At 33.4% G+C, this 24,969-nt stretch overlaps 1 protein-coding gene across 1 annotated transcript in view; it reads left to right on the top strand.

Moving 5' to 3' along the window:
• LOC129229937 (UPF0764 protein C16orf89 homolog) overlaps nt 1–23,400 on the top strand; it is a 74,306-nt gene extending 50,906 nt beyond the window's left edge. The window contains exons 6-8 of the mRNA XM_054864319.1: nt 4,833–4,952; nt 13,246–13,299; nt 23,132–23,400. Of these exons, the coding sequence (XP_054720294.1) occupies nt 4,833–4,952; nt 13,246–13,299; nt 23,132–23,217 (260 nt within the window). The 3' untranslated portion in view covers nt 23,218–23,400. The remainder of the gene's footprint in view (nt 1–4,832; nt 4,953–13,245; nt 13,300–23,131) is intronic.
• Nucleotides 23,401–24,969: the final 1,569 nt, after the last annotated feature.

The raw sequence follows: 24,969 nt of genomic DNA, 5'->3' as shown, positions 1-24,969 counted from the left end.
CAGTGCTACAACCTTTCTCATTGCTCCTGTTCATCAGTTCACCACATACTAACTGCATCAACGGAGTTCAGCAGGTGCGGGTTCAATATAGGATGAAGTATGCTAATAATATCAATATACACTGGTGTGCAAAAATTAAGGACGAGACGGTTTTTTCAATATAACTTTGTACAAAAGCTTTCCAAATCAACACATTTAATACCGTAAGATCCCCAATACGTAAGGACATGTGTAATATAAGCAACACTTACTAAAAGAGAAATCAGAGGGATAAAAAGAAGCTTTATTGAAAAAGTAGCATGGAGCGCAATGCAACTGAAGGCCGAAACATCCCTGTGATGGGTGTCCAGCAAGAAACATCCGGTCTTTAGCAGGGGATAAGATCTCCCCCGACTGCTAGGCAGGTTTCACAGCATCTGCCCATGCTGAGAATGAGGGTGTCAATGAGTTGTTGAGGCATTGCTGCCCATTCGTCTTGCAGCGCCAATCGAAGCTCCCGAATCGTTACTGGTGGTAAGGTACGAGCTGCCAAGCGTCTGCCTAGAAAATCCCATACATGCTCGATGGGATTGAGATCCGGAGATCGTGCCGGCCAATCCATACGTTCAATATCCTCACTCTTTAAAAGAGCTGTTCGGCAGCTACTGTGCGATGACATGGTGCATTGTCGTCCATGAAAAGGAACTGCGGACCCATAGCGCCTCTAAAAAGACGCACATATGGAAGAAGAATCTCGTTACAATAACGACTCCCGTTGACTGAACCTGCGTCGAAGATGTGAAGGTCTGTACAAATACCAAGCATGATGCCTCCCCAAACGAGAGCACCGCGACCTCCATACCTGTCCCTTTCAATGATGTTCGAGGGATGATAGCGGTTTCTCCGCTCTCCAGATGAGTATGCGATGAGAATCGCTACTCAGACTGAATCTGCTCTCATCTGTGAAGAGTACTCGTCCCCATTCATTGTCTTTCCAATTCCGGTGTTCCTGGCACCACAGAGAACGCCTTCTCCGATGGGCAGGCGTTAGAGGTACACACCGTATAGGGCGTCGTGCAAACAGACCACCACCGTGCAGTCTTCTGGCCACGGTAAAACACGATATCGGTCGTCCAGTCGCCTATGTCGTGTGTCTAGCGATTTCTCCCGCCTGTTTCTTCTGGCCTGTAAGACAATATACCGGTCATCTGCGGGTGTGGTTCCTCGTGGACGACCACTACTGAACCCCCGGATAGCTGTTCCTGTAGCTTGAAATTGTCTCCAAAGTCGTGAAACGATGCTGTGAGCAATTCCGAACTCTGCAGCCACACTTGTCACATTGCGGCCTTCCTCCAACTTCCCAATGATTCGACCTCGGGTAAAAAGCATCCAGATGTCATCTAACAGATTGATTATTCGCCATTTCTCGCTGAGGCAGCAACTCGGTGTGATTTTAACTGCTATACGGCGTGCAATCTCTTTGCCAGAAATACTGATCTTACACCGACAACATGCTTTATTCTACTCAGACACTCCCCCATTACGTCTGCCTGCATATCTGCGCATGTGCTACCGTACATCACCTTACTTAATCTCTTGATTGGTCTTTCTGTCCGCTCTGCCTCTTCGTTCAGCTGACATGCTAATTTTTCGACTTCGTCCTTAATTTTTGCACACCAGTGAATTCTGAGCACTAAATATTTAAGGCCTTGGTGATTAGGCCAGAATCAGGGCCGTATTTGGGGGGAGGGCAGGCGGGGCTACTGCCCCGGGGCCTCCACAACAAAGGGGCCCCCACAATAAAATTTTTACAAAATATCTTAACTTTCAAGAGTCGAAAATATCGGATATATACATATATCAAAATATTCGGATATATATCAAAGTATTGGATATTTTTGAAAATATGATGATCTTTTTAAACGTTGATTAGGGGCCTCCACACTTCCAAATCCGGCCCTGGCCAGAATGAAAGGATGATTGCCCATAATTTAATGACTGTATGAATATCTCAGACGTCAACCGTTCACTTTCACTTCAAATGATTTTGCTGAATAAATGCAACCATATAATGCCACAAATTCATGTAACAGAGGTTCTCCATAATTATAAAAATCGACTGCAAACTACAGCATTTGATTTGAAATTCTGAATGTTGACTTTTAAATTTAGTCTTGAAAATTTTGGAGCCAAGTGTTATTAGAATTAATATCCCAGCTGTAAAAAAGTGTCTCAGTGTGCATTTTGCTTTGTACAAAACTATAGTTTTGTATCAATATAAACCTCATCATGTACACAAATTTAATTAAAGTGTGGTGTGTTTACTTCGAGAGTTCCGAGGGGGGGGGGGGGGCTGCTGAGTCCTGCATGCACTTAAGCAAGAACTTTTTAATTTCTTATAAATGTGCTTTTTTTTAAAAAAAAATTAAAATATCATCCTTCAATCTCAATTATATTTAACACAGGGTGGCCACAGGAACTGGAAAAAAAAGTTCCCTGACTTTTCCCTGATTAAGTTCACCAAATTTCCCTGATTTACGTTATCAATGATAATGGTTTCCTTTTTTACCCTACCTGTAAAGCATTGCATATTAAATATAATACAGTGTTTAGAACGGTTTTAGATGAAAATTAAAAATATATTTTGAAAAGATGCTCCTTTTTTTTGGTAAAAATAGTGTATTAAATTATCGACAAAGAATTGTTGTAGGAAATCTAAAACAAATACTTTACTTCCAGGAACCAGTTAAATTTAAGAATTCTAAGAAATTATTAAAACCACTCTTAAAGAAATATCTAATCATGATAAAATTAAAACATTTAAATGGAAATAATCTTGAACTGAATTTTCAAGCAGTATAATTGTTGCTGCAAGAATAACAAGTGATAGTTAAAGTAGAGAAGTAATGTAGTTTTACTTGATTTGAATAAATGTGTGGTGGATTTAATACTAACAATAGGAAAATGTTGGAATTAGAGGTTTTTTTCCTGCCTCTTTTTCAGCAGAAACCAAATGAGCGAGTATGTACAATAAAGGTAACGTACAATAAATGACAAAAAAAAAAAAAAAAAAAAAAAGAAAGAAAGAAAAATGTGCAGTTACTGCCCTTTACTTACACACGGCAAAATAGACATATTTATGTAAAACAAATTGAAATCTTTCAACAAGCAGTCATATTGAGCTATTCTCTAATCAAGAACTTAATCAAGATTTTAATGAATGAATGCAGCATTTTAACTATTAAAATATAGTAATAAAAAAAATCTTAGATTACTTTTTAGCAACAAACAACATTAATATTCAAAAACGATTATTAATTTCAAAACGTATATGGTTTTAAAATGAAACTGTTTTAAAATCTTGTAAAGAAAAAAAAACAGTCATGTAATCTGAAGTGACAGCAAATAATATCATGGCAAAGAAAAAAAAAAGATTTTCAGTCAAAATTCAATTTTAGCAATTAAATTAAAAACGGCAAGTAATAACTTTTAAGATTTTTTCAGCATTAATTTAGAAATCAAAGATTTTTTCTTGAAATTGTGATAACAGTATGCTAATTACTTCAAGACAATGAGTAAGGGCAATGGAGCAAAGTCATTAATGCGACCGCTTCCTCTTTGCATGCATTGTTGTTCATTTTACATAGCTTGGAATGCTTGGACAGAAAATTCAAGCAAGGTAAAATAAACAAATTTACAGACACGGAAGCAATCTTAGAAAGTTCATCCTAAGATTGAATACTTTGACCTTGAGGAAAAAAGATGCACAAATATGCAGCACTGTATAATCGCACCTCATTAATTTTACTTTTTCAAAACAAATAAATGGCGGAAAATTCGTAGGGAATCAAAGTATACTTCATTTGGCAAGGAAATTTTTTTTTTCCTTCATTTGATCAATTTTCCCTGAATTTTTGTTATTTTTTCGAAATTCCCTGACATTTCCCTGAGTGATCAAGTTCCCTGACTTTTCCCTGATCTGTCACCATCCTGTAACATATTAGTTGGATAGCACTGCAGACCCCTGGTATGGTGGCTGCGGACCACAATTTGGAAAACTCTGCACTAGTAAACGCACAACCACAATATGTGGACTCACTTTAGTCTGGCTCTGAGGTACAGATATATTTTTTATTTGAAAACTAAACTCACTTGCACAAAGCCCATGAGGGCCAAGGCCTGCTGTGCCCATCTCAGTTTTAACTGACCGAGGGCTCTGAGGTGCCAGGCAGATGTTCCAGTTAAGTGGTCAGTTGAATGCGGAGGTTTAGTTCCCAAGACTGCTTGGTACTCATTTTATCAATCCACTGAAGGGATGAGCGGCTGAGTCAACTTTGCTCATCCCGGGAATATTGTTTATTTAGTTAAAAGTAAATACAGAACACAAAACATACTTGCAGTAGAGTATTTTAAACTAAGTTTATATAATAAACTAATTTTATTTACAGTAAGTTAAACACACCAGTAGTTGCCAGTGCTTAATAGTGCTTCAGTAGTGGTCACTTCAAGGTTTACATTTGAAATAATAGGGTTCCAGGTCTCCCAATGGATTCAAACATGCAGGAGAAAATACCTCCTACGCGTTTGATGCAATTTTTAATCAATTGGGAGACCAGGAATCCGATTTTTTCAAATATAAACCTTGAAGTGGATACTACTGAAGCACTGGCCATTATTGGTAAGTTTACTTATATGTATTTTAAATGGGCGGAGTTTGAATTTAAGAGGTTCTACTGTAAATGAGTATTCAAATGAATGGTAACCACCATGTTGCTGGAGAACATAAAAAAAAAGAAAAAAATGTTAAATGTTTTCAACTTGTGCAATTTACAAATTTATTTCTTTTATCCTAGTTGGCCTTTGTGGATATTGGGGATTTAGAGATTTCTACAAGCAAGAATGGCTCACAGAAATTTTGAGTTGGCAGCACAGCTCTGGTTGCTACAAAAATGCTTCAAAATGGAAATGCACAGGTAATCAATTCACTTCGACTTGTCCACATTATTTATTACCATTTTTTCCTTAACTTGGATTGGTGTATGTCTGTTCAGGTGGAATCTTATGATTTATTTGTAACTAAATTTCCAATGAGCTAGAAAATGAAGGAGTTTTGGAGGAGTTTTGAGGGAGTAAAATGAGATTTTGAAGGAGTACTAACGGAGTGTCATTAATTGATGTCACACTTTTTTTTTCAATATATTTGACTATCAGCACCCTTTATCACAAAGTGTCACACTTCACCCCAAACTTCTCCTCTTGTCATCAGGGTTCATACTCAATTTGGATAAAAAAAATTCCATGACTTTTCCAAGACTTTTTCATGACTTAGTTACACAAAGAGAATAGTACTAAATGTCAAACTTGCCATTTTTTTTTCGGAAATGAGCATTAGAAAAACTTTTACATGAGTGCCATTACCTCATTGGAGCACTTACTTGTGACTGAAAAATATATCAGTGCATACTGCTGAAAGTAATAAATTATTCTTATTTGTCTTCATCACATAAATTAAAGTAAAATAAAAATATAATCAATGCAATACACTGATGTTTAAATGTCTAATAAATATTTAATAAATAGGACAGAATATTAATGAATGGGATAAAAATTGAATAAGTTTAAAATAATAAATTTACTTCATAAAATCACTGCCCTTTGATGTCAATAGTGCATCTAATCACTCATGTAACTGGACAGCATATTCGTTCATTAAAGTAAAGCCACTTTTTACAGTAAATTCATTTTTCCAAACCAGATATTTCAGCTGGCTAAAAGGATCAGTTTTGAGAGCTATATGTTGGGCACTACTGTTTTAGAGTATTAGAATTCCCCTATTTCTATGTTCTATTGCCTGACTAAAGTCTTCATTTCAAAACCTTCAACATATCAAGATAGACTCTGAAAAATTTAATAATAAACTTTTTATAAGTAGTTGAAACAAATTCGGATGCAATTGAATTACACTTTTTGAGGGGGCGTGGCAAAATCAAGAACGTGCGAGTCCATTACTACAGAATATAAAATATTAGAAGTACTGAAAATAATGGTGGGATCAAAATTAGTAATGCCCCAGTAGTAAAATCACATCACAGAAAAAGGTGAGCGGCTGTTACAGAAGCGGATGAAATTGGATTTCAAAACTCGGATTTGTTTTTGAGATTGTTCAATTTATATGCAATATTACTAAATCACTCAATATTTCTAGCGCTCTTTTAGCAATTGCTGTTTTCTTACTACCCAAGACATTTTCCCATGACTTGAAATTAAATTTCCATGACTTTTATGAAAACATTAATTTTCCATGACTTTTCCAGGTCTGAAATTTGTTTATTTTTTTTCCATGACTTTCCATGACTCGTACGAACCCAGTGTCATGGCATATTTTTTACAAACATATTGTTACAATAACTGTGTGATGTCACTTTTTGTCACCCCCTCTCTCCCCCTTGTCACAATTTCATGAGCCCGTCTCCTCCTCAAAGCATGACATCACCCCCCTGTGGATGACCCTTTTTACAATATCATAACTGCAATTAACTAAACAATTGTTTTTTTAACGCAATCAGTTAATGTAGTACATTTACTTATGTAGTTTTAAATATTTAAACAATAATTCAACAATTTGACTTTTGCTGCTGAGAGTGTGGTGGAGGAAAAAACAATAATAATAAAACTTGAAAAAATAGCCAAGCACCATTTAAGCATGTTTTACTTCACTTATGAAATGTCTTAGTCTTCTAATAAAAATTTCACCTTCAACTTTTATGAATTAACTATGATCAATTTGTAAATCGAAAAAAGAAAAGGCACGAAATTACTACATTAAAATTGCCTTAGTGACGAAGTTAGTTAGTAGGACTCGACCGATGCATCGGCCTGGCCGATGCATCGGCGCCGATGGTTCAACAATTTAGCCATCGGCATCGGCATCGGCGGCCGATGCTAAATTGCAAGAAACATCGGCCCATCGGCCTTAAAAACTTCGAAAAGCCGATGGAATTGGCCGATGTTTTTGAAGAAAAAAAAAAAGACCTTTGATGTTTTACCTTTTAATACAAAGTAAAGGTTGTTTTCATATAAAATTGTTTACTAAATTTCAGTATGAATTTTTATTTGAGTCACCCCTGAAAGAGTTTTTAATACTGCATTCAGGTACCAAACAAGTTAATTATTGCGTTGTTTTTTGCTGCTGGATGTACGTAGTATCTCTCATAAGTCATAACTCCAAAATGGTAAACTGTAGAAGGATAAGTTTTCGCGTGTGGGGTGTGCGTACGTTCCAGTTGTGCACTTCCCTTTTTGTTTTCGATCGGGTGTTCTGAAAAGCTCATTTACTCATTTTACTCATTTTTTGTGGCTATTAATTACTTATTTCAATGCAAAACTAAGATAGCGTCTCAGACTGACGGTCATTTGGTGATATATTGCCAAATTGGAGACCATGGAAACAAATATGAGATGGCAAAACCCCGCTATTCATTTTAAAACACTCTGTATTTTAAATCCGCCACTGCAAGTCAATACAAACTCGGGTGCAAGTTTCGGAAGGGTTTTTTTGCTTAATGTTTATGATTATTTTGAACTCTATTTTTTACGACTATTTTGAATTTCCGAGAACACTTGTGTGCCCCTCCTCCCACTCCCTCAATTTCTGAAATTAAACTCTAGTTATACTCCTGAGTTGTTTAAAACTAACACCATTCATAAAATTAGAGATTTTTTTTTCAAACTTTATCTATTGTTTAGAAAGAATTTAGAGCATTAATTTAAGAAATTGATTAAAGAAAGACGTTTTGAATGTTGACACAATTCGGAAATCGAAGGGACTTTTGAATTTTTTCTTCGGAAGTGCTGAAATAGATTCAGAAACTCTTCCGAGGTGTTGGTTTTAGCGGTTCTGTACTACAAATATTAGGCCGAGGTTGGGGCCGAAGTGTGAGTTACTGCAAAATCAGAGGGTGACCCCCCCTCCATTTCGTAATGCGCCATCTTTTTTGTATTATTAATAGCGATCGATTTTTTTTCTGTTGTAAGTAACTATTTTTATGTATTTATATAAAACCAATGAATAAGTTATTTTCGTTTTTTATAGAAAAGTTTCAAGGATTTTCTATTATACAATTTTTTAAATTTCAGAAAATTACTGTTAAATTGAACAATTTAATTTGAACTTGTTTGTAAAGCTTCATAAAAGATTGAACAATCTAATTGTTCAATATTATGTATGCAAACATCAGATCAAGTAGTCATATGTATTCAGTTATTAACTTTGTGTAAATATTGATTTTGTTTATAGCTGCGTTTTAAGAACCTCGCATGGCAATTTTTTTTCCAGCAAAATTTATGTCACTGTTTTAGTTTTTTGAAAAATGCAAAATTTTCTATTCATAAATTTTAAATAAGAAAAAAATATTTCTTTTATGATTTAGTATTGTAATTTATCTGTTATCTTTTTTTTTTTTAATTTGATGACTAAAAAATGTCTACGTGCAATCTTTCCAATTTAATTGCGTAATTTGTTGACGGTTTCATAGTTTTATTCTTATTTTTTTTTTGAATGATTTAACAACATAATTTAATGTTTTTTAACTATGTTTAGTGAACTTAAATCCATACATCATTACAATATTACTAAAATCTTAGTTATATGTTCAATTAAAAAAAAATCAATTGTTTATTAAACAGTCTTTTTGTTTTTCTTCCTTTTTTCTTTCTTTTTTTTTTTTTTTTGCTGTTGTTCTTTATCTTTCATTGTACAGCAGTCAAAAAAGGAGAAGCATAACTACACCCTATATAGATTGTATGTAGTACGATCCAAAAGTTCGGGACAAGCTGTATAAAACCTGACCTAGAATAGTTTACATTACAGAAGCACATCCACCTTCAAAAGTTTACCTTGAGGGACTATGTACTTCAGCCAGTGTTCATATAACTTTTGGAAACACTTCTGAAAGCCATTTTTCGCTACCTTCTATGATGCAGCTTTATCTTCTTTTGACGGAGGAAAGCGTCGTCCATGCAAATGTTTTTTTGCTGGGAACAGGTAAAAGTCACACGGAGCTAAGTCCGACGAAATGTTATGTTATTTGTTTGTCATATCAGAGTATTGACCAATCGAACCGTGCATCCTCAACATGAAAGTCGCCTTCTTCCCTACGATGAAGTTAAAGCAGCAGCGCAAGAGGCCTTACAGGAAGTTGCGAAAATGTCTTCCAGGAGCGCTTCTAAAAGCTATACGAACATTGGCAGAAGTGCATAGTCGTTCAAGGCGACTATTTTGTAGATAGATTTGCTTCGGTAATGTGAACTATTCAGGGTAAGGTTTTATACAACTTGTCCTCTAACCTTTAGATCATACTACGTACGTATGAGTTTTCAACTTACTATTTCATAACGTTTTTGAGTGACGTAAGTTTACGCGCATAAAGACATCACAAGAGAATTTGCGATAATTAACTGAGGAAGCGTTCAAAATGGATATTTCGGTCATCTACATGTTCTTAGGTACATATGCATGTACAGATGTGCCGAAAAAACTTGTGAAGTTTAAATTGGGTGATCGTAAAATAAAAATTTAGGTGAAAATCTGATTTTTTTTTTTTTTTGTGATTGCAATTCCTTATTCGTAGAAAGGAAGTAAAGTGAAATGAATCAATCATCCTTTAAATCTCTGACAATTTTATCAATTTATTTCTGTTTGATTTTTTTTTTCCATCGGCCAACGGCATCGGCCATCGGCAATCGGCCATTTGGAGGAAAACAATCGGCCATCGGCCATCTTTGAACAATCGGCCAAAAAATGCCATCGGTCGAGCCCTATTAGTTAGTTGTCAATAGAAGTATTTTAAGTTTCTGTTACAGAGGAAGATTATGTAGTCTTGAACTAAAAAAGGAGTTAAAACCAAAATGAAGGAGTTTGAAGGGCCCTTCAAAATTTTTTTTATAAATGAAGGAGTATTGGAGGAGTTTTGAAGGAGCGTACGAACCCTGTTGAAACTTTGAACATAGTTCATAATCAGATGACAATGCGTAAAAGTGAGTTTAAAATGTCCCAATGTGTTCAAAATAAATTTTCCAGCCATAAAATTGCATAAAAACGCTCCTTTATGTACGAAGAAAATACTGTATCATTTCATCTTTGATATCATTGAAAAGTTCGTAAAAAACTACTCTAGATGATGTTTATTTGAAAAATTTGCAGAGCTGCTAACTTTTGAAAATCTAAGTTGGTAAAAATAAGAAATAACAACAAAAAATTGCAGATTACTACATCCGCATGTTTTGGGGTTACAGGAAACCTCTTTTTCAATGCAAAATAAGTGAGCTTGTGGATGAAAAGACTCGTAACTAAAGACTTTTGTTTGTAGAAACTATGGTTTTTACATAGCAGTTGGCAGCTCTAAATATATGTGACAATTAGAAAGCTTGAAATTATTACTTTAAAATGATTCTAATCAAAATAATTTGAAGGCTATACTTCATTCAATACAATCAGGGTTGCCACTCAAGTTTGGGAGAAAAATTCCCAGGGTTTTCCCTGTATGCAACACTACAAACAAGCGTACACTGATATTAAAAAAAAAAAAAAAAACATTAACTGAGAAAATAACATGGAGATTGTATATATATTTAACTTTTAATACAAGAAAAAACTTTTCGTAACCATTCATTACTTGGATCTATAAAGATAAAAGTGCAAAAGTTCAGCAAAACAATGAATATTCATGACTAATGTCATGCTCTCTAAATTAAATTAGCATAAAATTCAGGATGCATGTCAAATTAAATAATAAAGAATTTTTGCTTGAATGATAGGCATTTTAATATTTACTTAAACAAAAACAAGAAAAAAAAGGGAAACTACCTTGTTATTATTTATTTATTTCGGTAGTTTATATATTTGAGCATTGATTTTACATTTTCAATTTAAAAATTCCCTGCGTTTTCCAGGTTTTTGAGAAAATTTTCAAAATTCCCTGTATTTTCCCTGTTATTTTGTTGATTTTTGAATTCCCTGTATTTTTCCTGTTTTTTCAGTTTTCCCTGTGGCGTGGCAACCCTGACAATATAATGTATTGCATAATTGTCGCCAACAAGGAGTTTTCAAAATAGCAAAATAATAGTCACTTATTTCAAATTATGTTTCTTCATTTCATTTAGCGACGTAAATCTATCTTAATGAGCTTGGCACGAAGGTGCGATCTTGGCTTTCTAAGGAGATAAATAGTGGAAACTAATTTGAAACAATATAAAATTCGAATCTGCAATGCATATTATTACAAACTTTCAATGTAAATGCTGGAACATGACAAAATGTAAATAAAATGTTTTGATGGGTTGCAACTTTTTAGCAGATATGAGGCAGGTCCTAGGTAGGTTTTCATAAACTTATTTTTGTTCTAAATCACGCTGTATAGCAGCACCCACTAGAGCTACTAGTATCATTGCTTGCTGCAAAGCAAATGAGAGGTTCTCCTACCATCTGTACTGATTGTCTCAAAATTTTTAATTTTGGAACTTACATCCCTTTGCTTCTCACTGCTTCATATGTGTTTTTATTTCTGCTTGGCTCATCTGTGGTATAGTTTTGTTATCGACTACATGTTTCCAGTTAATTCGCAGTGAAATATATGTAAAATGTATATTTGTATTACCACATAAAAAATATTCTGCTTGCATTGAACTTACATAGAAATGTAAATAAAGCTAAATGTTTTTTTAAAGATACGTTATTTATAGTGCAGTTTATTTTTTAAGTTAATTTTATCGACTGAATAAATTTACCAATTTATCCATCACTGTCATTGTCTGACCGAAGTATTTAAAACTGATTGAAACATTTCAGACAGACATACTAAAAAGTAGGAAATAATTAGTACCATCAAAAAGTTTAATAAACCATGTTTTTTAAAATGCACTTAAAAATATAAAATAATTTCTCTGAGCTTCATGTAGATTTAAAGCCCCTTACAGTTCAGAATTTCTTAGATTGTCTGGAAAATTTGTGATTGTGAGTTTTTAATAGCTATAAAAATACTTGTAAACTTTGAAAACAAAAACAAGGGGTGCACATACTATATAAGTGCAAGAGATAACTATCAAGACAAAACATGTTGTTATGTTCAGCTTATGCTCTTTGCAGAGAGATAAAATTGTTAGTAAAATTATAAACTCATCCATTGTCTGTTATGTGTGCCCCATATTTTTCTTTTTAAAGCTTACAAGTGTTTTGATAGCTGTTACAAACTCGCAATCATAAATTTTTCAGACAATCAGTAAGAAATTTTTAAACTGTACGGGGCTTTAAATATACTTTAAGCTTATAGATCATTTTGTACCTTTTTGTTCATTTTGAAAACATGATAAATTAAAACTTTTTTATCTTATTATTTCCTGAAATGGGTACTATTTTTGTATCATAAACTTTGGCCTAGTTGCCAAAGTTCCCGCAAGGGAAAAAAAAAACACCAAAGCTTTACCACCAAAGAATTTGGAAAAATATACATAACACTTGCATATTTTACTTGCTTATAGAGGCATTTTATTGACATAAATTTTTATTTATGTTGTAAATACTCATTTTCCCCCTTGAACAAAAACAAAAACTCACCTTTTTGTGCTATGTTCCCATCAGCAAAAGGAGGAAAAAGTACTTAGGCAAAGCAGCAAAAAAAAAAAAAAAAAAAAGATTCATAAAAAAAATCATCAAATTTTTACAGTATTAAAATCCTGCCTCCTTCACTATTTTAAAAAGATCTCCCTTTGCTTTCAATTTACTTTTGCACTTTTTTTCCCATAAATAAAATGGGAAAACATGGAGAAGAAAAGAAAATTACAAAAAAAGAATTATTAATCATTATTTAATATTTATCTTATTACTAATCTGTTTTCCAGAAACCGACTTCTGAATATTACGCTCAAAAGTTTTGACATCAAGACTAATCATGGTTTTCAATTTGTAACAATTAACAAAACAACGGATTACAAGGGTATGCTTCGCAAGCGGTAAATTGCCAACAGGCAGTAGATTGAGCACCACCCTACTACACAACCGAATTTCAATCTACTGCAGAACGACAAATGTCTCAAACAGATAGCTATAATTTGTTAGTCTGTCACATAAATAAAACAGATTTCTTGGAGTTTGGGAGGAGGGAAGGTTAATAGCAATGAAATATTAACATTTATATAAGTACAAATATGCAAATTATAATAATACTATGAAAAAAAAAACATTAAGATTTGCACCTGTCTTATTTATTGCAGATCACGTGGGTCCATATAGATCAATAGTTAAAAGAGAGGAGAAACTTATGGAAGGTAAACTACCTTTTCAATAATTCTAGAGGTTCTATTAGAAGAAGCATATTGAATCATTATAATTGTTGAAATAAAATACCTTTTTTCTAAGTAAAAGAGTTCTTCTCACCTCAGATTGCTTATGAGTGTTACTCCACAAACATTGTTTCTCTAACCCTTTATACCACCATTTAAGTTTAAGCATTTTAAATGCGAGAAGAAAAGGTAAAACTAAAACACTTTTTTTATCAGCTATATTTCAATCTAAATAACTGAAAAATAAATATCTTTATATATTAATAGGCAAGCCGTTTTCTTTCGGTACCGATTTCTCCTCTGATTGGGAACCGATTTCCTTCATTCTTTTTTTGTTCGGTAGCTATTGCCAAGTTTTAGTGTCATCAATAAAGTTTTTTGAAATTGAAGGCTAGTTAACGGAGATATCAATAAAAAACGCATTTTCGTCCTAAATGGCTCTTTTTACGCGAACGGATGGTCCATTTTTTTCAAATTTGATATGGCTGGAAAGGTCTTTAAAAAATACTCCTAAAGAAGAAAGTGTCAGGGCACCCAAGGTCCAATAACCTAAATCCACTAGAAAAAAAGTTACAAGCATTTTTTAGTTAGTGAAGCTCAAAAAATTTAATTTTCTCTCTTTTCCATTGTTGAAATTCATTGTTGGAAGCGTGAAACATTAAATTTTAATTCATTTTTTAAACCGCTTTTTCTACACGAAAAATGCATTTTAATGCTTCGGGCTTGGTATGGTTCGATAGCTCGTGCAAAATACTTTGAAACACGTTCTACCCGGTTTTACCGAGCAAAAACGCCAACCGGCTAGAAGCCCTAGAAGCAATTAAAAGTTAGAGAAAATTCATTTTTAATTGCTTTTTCACGCGACACAGCGTGAAAAAATTGCTGGATAATATTGTGGTGTTGCCAATTCTCGCTTGAGCATTAAGAAATGAAATACTTGCATTTGTTTTTATTATTATTGAGGCTTTATGGGTAACTACGGGCATTTGAAATATTTTCATTTTGATTATGTTTTCGCGATTTTAATATTTAAATTATTTTACGGAGTGAGGGACGACTTTCAGTTTCAGCTCCCAATAATACCTGCATTTGCTATCACTACAAACAGATCTCAAGGTGAAACTTTTTATAAAATTGGCGTAGTATTACTACGTCCAGTGCTTTCGCATGGACAATTATATGTTGTCATGAGTAGAGTTCGTTCATTTGACTGTTGGAAATTTTACATTTAACGGCAGGATCATGGGGCTTATTACGAGCTCTTCGGCTTCGACTTCGGGAAGCTAGAAATCTCACCTTTCTCATTCCGAACGAAGTCGTTAGGCGTATTACGAACTGCAAGTGAGAAGCATACTCACAATGGGAAAGACTTGCCGTTCGGGAAAAAAATATGACGTCGTTTTGTAGGCGTGGTGTAAGATGAACCAATAAGAGATTGCAGCGTGAAAATTTGAAATGGTGTTGTTTCTATGCGTTCTTGTTTCATGTGAATTTTAATAATGGCTTTTTTTTTTCCACCACATGTAAAACATTTTTTTTATAACTAATGAAAGTTCAAAAATAATTAGAGATGCAAAGTTTCCGCAAATTTTGCGGCGGTGGGAGAAAAAACAAACTTTTGAATGAAAATGGAAAATCTGATTTTTTTAAATTTAGAATGAATTAATTGATAAATTTTATCAGAAAGCATTTCAAATTTTCAATATTTGAATGTGTATGCAATCCATGGTATTTTTTTCTTTCAAAACTTTTGCTATTAAATTAAATTTGCTACTAGCTTTCTTTGTTCTAACTATCAGAGATTATCTAAATTAGACAAATTACACAGTGTAGGGGGAAAAAAATGCTTCTGACATAATTCTCGCTGATTCTAATGTAAAATGAGCCCCGGAATTCAAATATGATCACCGTTTTCTCCCAAAGTGTCACATTTTTTTAGAAATGGTGCACCCTCCCATTTTCAACAGTTTAATAGCCATTATTTATACTTGGAGGGAAAGGAAGCATAAAATTAGCCATTGATACTCTTCTGAAGGTCTAGAGGTCTAGGTTTTACAATTTTTTCACTTATTTTTTGACCTAAAACTAGAGTGTAGAGCTTACTCCTGTGAGCTCCATGTCCGAATTTTTTTTTACGAAGCCAAAAAATTAAACAAAAAGAAAAAAAAAAGGAAGCATCGCATCTTTTTCAGAGTCGCATCGCAGATCTTTAGTAAATAACCTTTCTGTATTATTCAACTTGCATTCCCAGATATAAGTATGATTAAAAATGAACTTAGGATATGCTTATAAAGTAGCATTAATGTATGGGGATTCATTTAGTAAAATATCTCTCATGATTTAATTTACTTCATGTGAAAGTTACGGCTTTGTTTTGTAATTGAATGAGCAAGACTTTAAATTCATTTCATTTTAAATTTAGCGTACAATAGTTTTAAAAAAATGTCGAAACCACATTGATATCTACACTAAAATGTAATATCTTTTGCAGTATGTTTCCGTATTCTGTTTCTGCTTGATGGAATAGCCAGTAATTTTGATGAATTTTCCCTCCCCTCTTACATACACTGATTTTTTTTTTTTGAAAAATCAAGATTGCTTGCTGATTTTACTTTGCTAGGGCTTAATGTTTTCAATTTATTGTCCTTGGCAGATAGCTAGTCACGGTGATTTAATATCATTGCGAAAATCAACCATCGGTTCGTCGTGTTGCTGAACGTAAATAGCGAATTTCGGGACCCCATTCATTAATTTAACTTTTTCTTTACAGGCGATAAATCTTTTCGTAGCTTATAAATTCTTTTCTTCGTTTTATATATTTAATTTTTTGACACGATAATTCTTTCATTTGTAAGTATTTCTCATGTAAATAGACTTCTATTATTTTTGTATTTTGCAAACGTCATTTTCTAATTGGTTTTTCGATGGTTGTTGTCCTTATTCTAATGAATGTTATTTTATTTACTTTAGAAATGTTATGCGTTATTAATTACTTTTATTTTATAGACAAAAACATTTGTGCGTATTTTTATTATGCCTCGAAAGGTTTTTTTTAAATTTTCATTTTTGTATTCCTATTCTAAGTTAAATTTGATTACGAAAAATACAATTTGACTCTCTCTAAACCAAGACTAATTCAAGTTATTTATTTTTTCCTTTGTTTTCCATTTGGTAAGAAGAGAAACATCCTTCTGGAGTTGAAGTAGTTTTCTTAAAACAAAATCTATTTTTCAAAAACAAAAACGAAAAAAAGAAAGGAAAAAAAGAAAAGATACGAAAAGAAGAAGGAAAAAGAAACATGTTTTGGTCGATATCATGTTTGTGCTCTCTGTTAGACGGTATGTAATTCAAGTACATTAGTTTTTAATATCGTATGAGGAAGAAAATCACAGAACCGAATTGCACCAACAGTCTTTCCTCATCTAGTTAAAAATCATTAGTTTAAAAAAGAAATTTAGAGCAAATTTTATAATTATTTTCAAAGGTTATCTACTTGCGAACAAATCGCAATTAAAAAAACCAATTCTCAATTCAGAAGATAATATTTTATGATCTGATTGTTGATAAAAAGGAAATGAAAAAAAACTGTAACAACATTAATACTAAAAATTTTTTTTACAAAATTACTCGAGTTTTTGAAAAACATGCTAACGGTGGGATTCGAACCGACGATCGCTCTAGCGCAACGTGCGTGCTTATACAACCGCGCCACACTGGTGCACAAGTTCGGCGCCCAAATACAGGCTAAACCCTTTGAACCATATGCTACTCCGGCTACCCAAGTTGTGTATGCATTAAATGAGCTGCTAAAGTTTACTAAATCAGTCAAATTGCAAGTCAGTTGATATTAAGTAAATGTAGAAAGTTACTTCCATTTTTATTGTTGTCTTCTTGAAGCTTAAAACTGAGAGCATATATATTCGAATAACGTTGTTGATTTATGGCTACAGGAATCAGTTTTTTTAGTTCAAGGGTTCTTAATGTTTTAAATCTTTTTCTTTCGTTCTTTTTTTATCTTTAAGTTACTTTTCCGGAAAAGTAGAATAACATAAAGCAAAATTGTATGTAGTTCGACCTGGGGAATCCATTGGTTTAGTTACGTTAATAATGTTAGTTCTATAACTATTTTCAGAGCGCCGTGTTTCATTTTATGTGTATAAAAAAGTTGCTTTTTTAAAGGATTTAACACGTAAGACTCTCCAGTTATATGCAAAACGTTTTAATTGATTGCAATGGCAAAATACAAAAATCGTGCTAACACTAACATGTCCGCCATATTGAAAAAGTTCCATCTCACTGTATCTCACCACCTCTGAAGCGGATGAGTAAAAAACCCGAAAACGGATTCTTTTTTCCCGATTCCGTAGAGCTCGTAATAAGCCAACAGTGCACGCCAGTGGCGGCGCTAGGCGTCAGCGACTGCCGACGGCCTCGCGCAGATAGGGCCTCGCAAAATTCTCGGAAGTTTTAAGAAGCTTCCATGTTTTCAAATGAAGCTCTTATTAAATACAACAGACACAAAAGTGATCAAAAGAATGAGTGAAGAGCCAGCCATAGCAAATGCGGGGCGCGATTGGAGAATTCTGTGGGGGCTTTTTACAAAATGATTGTACAAATTTGAGTGTCCGCGTCGATTTTTCCGACGCGGACAAAGATTTGAAACTGTTGCAATTATCTATCTTCTTTCAAGTTTCTACATCGCGTTTTATTTTATTTATTTATTGATTTTATTTATTTTTTTTGAAAGAAATTAATAAGTGGAATTTATTTTGAAAAGAAATATTTAAAATAAAAATATTAAATGGACAGCATATTTATTGAACAGCTAACTCTGTTCCCCCCACCCCCATCCCAGTTCTTTTCTTTTTTCTCTTGTTTCCTAAGTTCTTCTAACAATAAGAAAATATTCAAAATGCTGCTGCTTCGAACCCTCCCTCCCACTCACACACACACTCACTGAAAGCATTATGGAGCATCTGAAATTTCGTTTTCAGATCTTAAACTTCGCGATATTTCCAGCTGAAAACCCCCAAATACTCAACAACATCGAAAATCGCTTAAAATTGCGTTTTTGTAGCTTGAATTTTAAAAATTACCGAGCCTAATATTACAAATTATGGTCTTACAATCGCATTTTTAAGGCTTGAATTTCAGAAAATATTCGTGCAAGGGTCCCCATAACGCCTTCTTTTACATCATAAGCAATTACGTTTTTTAAACTACATTAACAGAAAGTTTAAGTGGAGTGACTCCTAAATATAAAATATTGCTTAAGTTTTTAGGACCATAATTTTCAAAAATTTTCGAGGGAAGACTCAATTCCTTCCCGTAAAATCTTCAGTTTGTCTAAAATTCTGTTTTTGAAAGTTCAATTTCGAGAACTAGCACGGGGGAGGAGGAATTAATTTCGACCTATTTTTCAAAAAAAAAAAAAAAATAAATAAATAAATAAATAAATAAATAAATAAAAATAAATAAATAAAAAAAAATAAAGAAAGAAAGAAATTGATCCGGGACTGTCTCTGACCATAAAGTCAATAAATAATAGCCTACATTGCGTTTTTAAGGCTTCGATTTCTAGAAATTTCCGCTGAGACCCCTGTACCTTTTTCCCCATACCATTAGCAAAGAAAGCCAAAAATGGCTTTTTTAAAGTACAAATTTGAAAAAAATTTCCGAGGGAAAACCCCCAGACCCCCCTTTTTATCAGGTCATTTTCCCCCCTTTAATGTGCTGCCCCTTCCCCCCACCACAAAAGAAAAAAACTTCTTTTTGATTGCGCTACTAGTAACGAGATGTTTTTGTCCTAGCAATTAAGTGAATTGGGAACTTTAAGGGCCAATAGTTAGTACAGAAATTAATTCCATGAATTTAATTATGTGTCTGAGAATATTTTATGACTAAAAGGGCCTCGCAAAACTGCATCGCCGACGTCTACTTTTGCTCTCGCGCCGCCACTGGTGCACGCGTCGGGAAGTCGCCTGTTTTTCCCGATCTCACTCCCTTCCGAAGAGCTGGTAATAAGCCCCCATGTCTACTTTTACAAAAAACACTGTTTGTACAGAAGTTTTACATACTAAGAGAATTTTGCGGCATCATTTTATTCGGAACGACTTCCATAATTGTGAAATTGGCGAACTTTATCCATTTTGGCACCAATGCCAGTACGAGAAATATTTTTCTTTTGAATTCGTAAAAAACGAGTACAGAAATGTCTATTTGCAAGGAACTGACTACGAATGAAGTCCCTCTTTAATTTAGGGTTCATTAAATTGTAACCGTTCGTGACAAGGCGGAGGAAATAAATGGCAAGAGGAACATACAATGGGGAGAATGGGACGTCAAGCTTTTTTTCTTTTTTGATAAGAACGTTTATGAAAAACAGTGTGATATGTGGCAAAGGGAAGAGGGGTTATGGTGAAATGTAATACTTCGCGACAAAGGGGAGAGAGATCAAAAATCTTGAAATTTTGAAAAGTGCCTTTGTCAGTTTTCCCCTAAACCGTAAACAAATCACAAACACGATTTTTAAAAAAATTACACTATTATTGCGACGTCCAGTGTTTTTGAAAGGACAATTTTTAATGTAGCAAGTAGGATTCGCTCATTTGACTGTTTAGAATTTAATAATTCTAACGGCAGAGGTCAAGGCAACTTACTCAATAATATTAAACTTATTAAAAGAAGCATTGTTCATGCAGAAGTTTTACGGCACCGATTGCAGCTCGAGAAATCTTTTTACTTTGCATACGAAAACAAAGAGTAGGGAAATATATATTTGCATGCGGTTGCCACAAAATAGGGGCTGTCCACGAATGAAGTCCCAGTTTAAGGAAGTTCACGAAATAGTAACAGTTTGTGACAAGGGAGAGGAAAGACATGACAAGAGGGGCATACAATGGGGTGAACGTGACAACAAGCCTTTTTTGAATTATAACGTTTATGAAAAACATCGTGACATGTGACAAAGGGAAGAGGGGGTATAGTGAAGTGCAAAACATTGTGACAAAGGGGGAAGAGGGTCGAAAATGTTGAATGGTGTGACATCAGTTATGCGCCGCCCCTTAACAATGAACAAATCACAAAAACAACCTTTTTAAAAAATTGTACTATTATTGCGACATCCAGTGTTTTCGAATAGACACAGAGTTGTTGCCACGAGTAGCGTTAGTTCATTTGTTACTTGGAAATTTATATTTCTAATGAGGAAGAAGCAACTTACTCAATAATAGTAGACGTTTTATAAGTAACATTATTCACACAGAAGTTTTACGTATAAACTGAGTTTTGTGATGCTTCATTTCATACGGATAGATTTCGAAAATTGAATAATTGGTGATTTTTATCCATTGGCGTCAATTTTTTTTGTTTCAATGTTTTTCCTTTGCATATGTAAACAAAGGGAAATATTTATTTTCATAGGGTTAACACAAAGCAACATGATATCCAAAATAAAATTATTCAAGCCAGCAATTTGTCGACCATACCAATTTCTCAATGGGGTTGTTTCCTTCAATCAAAAGTACTACTTTTAATCACTGAAATAGATAGAATAAGAAAAAAAAAATATTGAGCCAGAAAAAACTTTCATTTTTTCAACAGTTGTTTATTTAAAACTTTTTTGAATGTCTGACTTTAGAAAAAAGGCGTGTTCTTTATGTCGTTATAAGTGATGTACTTTGGCGCGCGACTCCATTGCAGAGCTAAATATTTACAGTTTGCTCTCAACCGCGTTTTCGGGTTATGATAATTTGCGCTGTGCGCTAATGCATCAATGAGTGGCATTTTATCGCTTTTGATGACAAAAAATTAATTTGAATATGCGCACCGATTAAAATAGTAGTTAAAAAATATTAAATTTATTCAAATTATTTAAAAAATGGTTAAAACCTTTGTTTTTAAGCATCTTCTTTCAGTAAAAATTACTTTGAAAGATTCAGAAACGACCCCATTACCGAAATATCCCCTTTCATCCATTTATTATGAGATTAACAGACAAAAACGAAAATTTTAATAAATTATTACTGTTTGGTACTGTGTGTACATATTAAAATTGTATGTTTTCAGATATGCAGTTAACATGAGTAAGAATAGAAATAAAAATGTTGAAAATAGTTAGATTCATACAAGTTTTCTCAAATATTCATTTATTAATATGGTCGAATTTCGACCACTGGGGGAACACTAGTTAAAATGAATTGAAGTAAAATCTTTCAGATATATTTTTACACTAATTAAACAAAAATCAAACACTTACACACTGAACTTAACTTTTAAGGTTCAATCTAGTTTTAAATTTAAGAAGTAATCCCAGAAAGAATGAAACAATGAAACCAACTTTTGTATAACTACGTATATGAATCAAAAGTAACTCTTGTATTTTAATATCTTAAAAATAACTAATCTATTTCTATAACAAAAATGCATTAAAAAAAAAAAAACATTTTACAAAATAATAATTTTTAATTTTAGCCATTCATAAAAAATCAATATCGCCATATGAACCATTAATACAAAAAAAAAAAAAAAAAAAGAAAGAAAGAAATATTGATAAATGTTGATTTATATATAAGTCTGCTTACATACATAAAGATAATCACATATTAAGATAAATAAGATAAATAAATACCTTTGTGCTGAATAGTAAAGTCAGAACAAACAACGTAAGTAGAAGCACAAATTTGTAAATTACAGCAGACACGTGTTTCGGCGTTACAGGGAACGCCTTTTTCAATGCAAAAAATAATGAGCTTATGGATGAAAAGACATCCGACAAAAGCCAAGAGCAGATAAGCATGCAGCTTAAAAGATAAAAACAGCGGATTAGCCAAACACCAATGACAAAGTTATAAACCGATCAGGAACCAATAGGAATGCAAGCAAAGGCCAGGAGCTTTCTCTTAGGTACGAACCCAGAAAGAAAGAATTCAATTGGACAAGGATTAAGCCGAAGCTTAAACAAAAAGAAAAGAAATTGTCAGTAACCGTGAACCGCAAGAAAGGAAAAGCAGAATGGAAAACCAAGAAATAAAATAAACAGAAACAAAAAATATTCGAAAAAAGGAAAAATAAAGATAAATAGAAGGGGGGGGGGTGTCAATCAAGACAAAAAGGTAAAAATAAACAAAGGAAGATAGATAAAAATGAGTGGGAAAAAAGGGGGGGAGTATTAAAGATATGGGAGCCAAATGTTAGAAAAATATGGAACTGAACTAAGATCGTTAACTAAGTTAGAACTGTTCCTCAAAATATGAAAGGATTCCCAAAAGTCAAAATCTGATGAATTGGGGCATTTTTGGATAATCTGATAAGAGTTAAAATCAAAAGAGTGATTCGAATCCCAACAATGTTGAGCAATACTAGACTTATTTAATTGTTGTTTTTTCACATAATTTTGATGCTCTTTCAAGCGAATTTTTAAAGCACGCCGAGTCTGTCCAATATAGGCAAGTTTACAACTACAATTAATTCTATAAATTCCACAACAATTAAGAGGGTGAATAGGATCTTTAAGAGAAGAGAATGAAAGTTTATTAATAGGAGAGAACACCACCTGGAATTGGAAACGTTTTAGAATCTTAGCAACCTGATAGCTTACAGATGGAAAGAATGGCAAAACAACCAAATTCTTTCTGATGAAGGTTCGGTTAAGAACATTAGTTTGGGATTTCATTGTCGCCTCAGAGCAACAGTAAGACATTGAATCCCAGGAGTAACACAAAGACATCCTACTGTTGTCTGAGGCGACAATATCTTAAAAATTAAGTTTGTTTTTTTCTTTTCTCCACTGTACTTAATTATTTTTTTTGTTTTTCAGACGGATGTTTGTCACACAAAACAACATTGGCATTGCTAGCCATTGCTGCTAGTATAAGGTATAACGTCGAAAAAATTTCAGCCTGAAAAATACTGAATGTGAAAGCAATTTATTAATCTGGCTGTTCAATGCTTATTAGCTCCTATAGAAGAAGTTTGTTACAATTAATGGCTTGGATAAGTTTATTCACTTTAACTTAATTTAGGCTTTGTTTTTAATTTATTTTTCTTTAAATTATTGAATTCTCACTTTTCTGTCATACACACGAAATTTCATACATTAATTTCCTAAATGTTTCATCATTTTAGAAACTAGTGTTCTAGAAATCCAATTCCTGTTAGTAAATGGTGTGCATAACAATTATAAAGGCAACTACAACTAACATTAAAATAAAGAGTATTCACAAAGAAGTTGTCTCAAACTGATTCATTACAAAAATTTGAAAAATGTACGGAAATAAAAAATACTTCTGGTGTACACAGGTAGCGTATATAACTTTTTTGTGAAGAAAATTTTGTCCTGTAATATTTTTTTTATACTTCCTTTTGTATCTAAATTATTTTTCTTTTTGGACAGTTCTATTATCTTATTTCATTTATTAAATTGTTTCTTTGTCATTGAAAACTGGCTTTGTGGTACACATTCTTAGGTCATAATCTAACAACATAACTAATTTTATATCCAAGAAAAACTAACAGGAACCTATATTTAGAGAAGATAAGAAAAGAGAGAGGAGATAATATTGCAGGGATGAGTGCCACAAGTACGTAACTACAATTTAGTTTTTTCAAAATGTTTCAAGAAAAACTCAACAAATGAATGATTTTTCACGGTTTTGGGAGAATGTGAATACTTGATTTAAATGCTTTCAAACAAAAATTTCTAAATTTCATTTAATTAGAAGTACAGTGTATAGTGGACTACCTTGCACCTGAACACTCTCTAACGTGAACACCCCAATATTTTTATGGTCTCGGTGAATACATATGCATTATCCAGTCTCCCTCTATAATGAATACCTCTATAATCTGAACACATTTGTTCGGTCCCTTGAGTGTTTAGATTAGAGAGATTCCACTGTATTTATGTCAGGGGTAAGAGGTTTCGAAACTGTCCACAGAATTGCTACGAAATTGAAATTCTAAAACGCAATTTTACCCCTTCCAATGGAGTAGGAAAGGAATAGGTTCGGGTTACCTGCTCTGATAAATGTCTATATTTTAGTTGTGTTCAACAAATAGGATGTGGCAGCCTCCCACCCCCACCCTCCAAAAGTAGTACAGTTGTTCCTTGCGATTTCGCGGTTCGATTTTCTGGTTTTTTATGCGCTCGTGTAAATTTTTTACAACAAAAGAATAACAAAGTATGTCTTTTAAGTAAAGTAAGCTCTTCTGACAGGCTGTAGTGGTACTGGTTGAGGGAGTTAGGTATAAAATCACCGAAGAAAGTGTAGGGAATCACTATCTCATTCTAACTGTTAAACTAGAAAGTATAATTCACTGTATTATTACTAGGAGACAAATACGTCTGTAAATGGCGTTCAACAACGTACTAGCTTCTTAAGTTGTATACGTTATACCAGAGGTTTCCAAACTTCAGATTTCTGCGGACCCCCTTCGGAAGAAATACAAACTTCGTGGACCCCCCCCCCCCCCGGCGAGAAGAAAAATTGGTTTGACACAGTTACAGTTAAATCAATTTTCTCTAATATATTTTTACTCTTTTTTTCCCTTTTTAAAATTTATTTCTTCATTGTTCTATACATTTTTACTAATGTGTAGTATGCTTCTCTGAGAGTTCCGAGGGGGGGAGGGGTTACTGCGTCCTTCATGCAATTA

Source organism: Uloborus diversus, chromosome 9 (genome assembly GCF_026930045.1).
Source record: "Uloborus diversus isolate 005 chromosome 9, Udiv.v.3.1, whole genome shotgun sequence".
Lineage (NCBI taxonomy): Eukaryota > Metazoa > Arthropoda > Arachnida > Araneae > Uloboridae > Uloborus > Uloborus diversus.
Note: the sequence above shows the minus strand (reverse complement) of the source record. Positions and strands in the feature narration are given on the sequence as shown.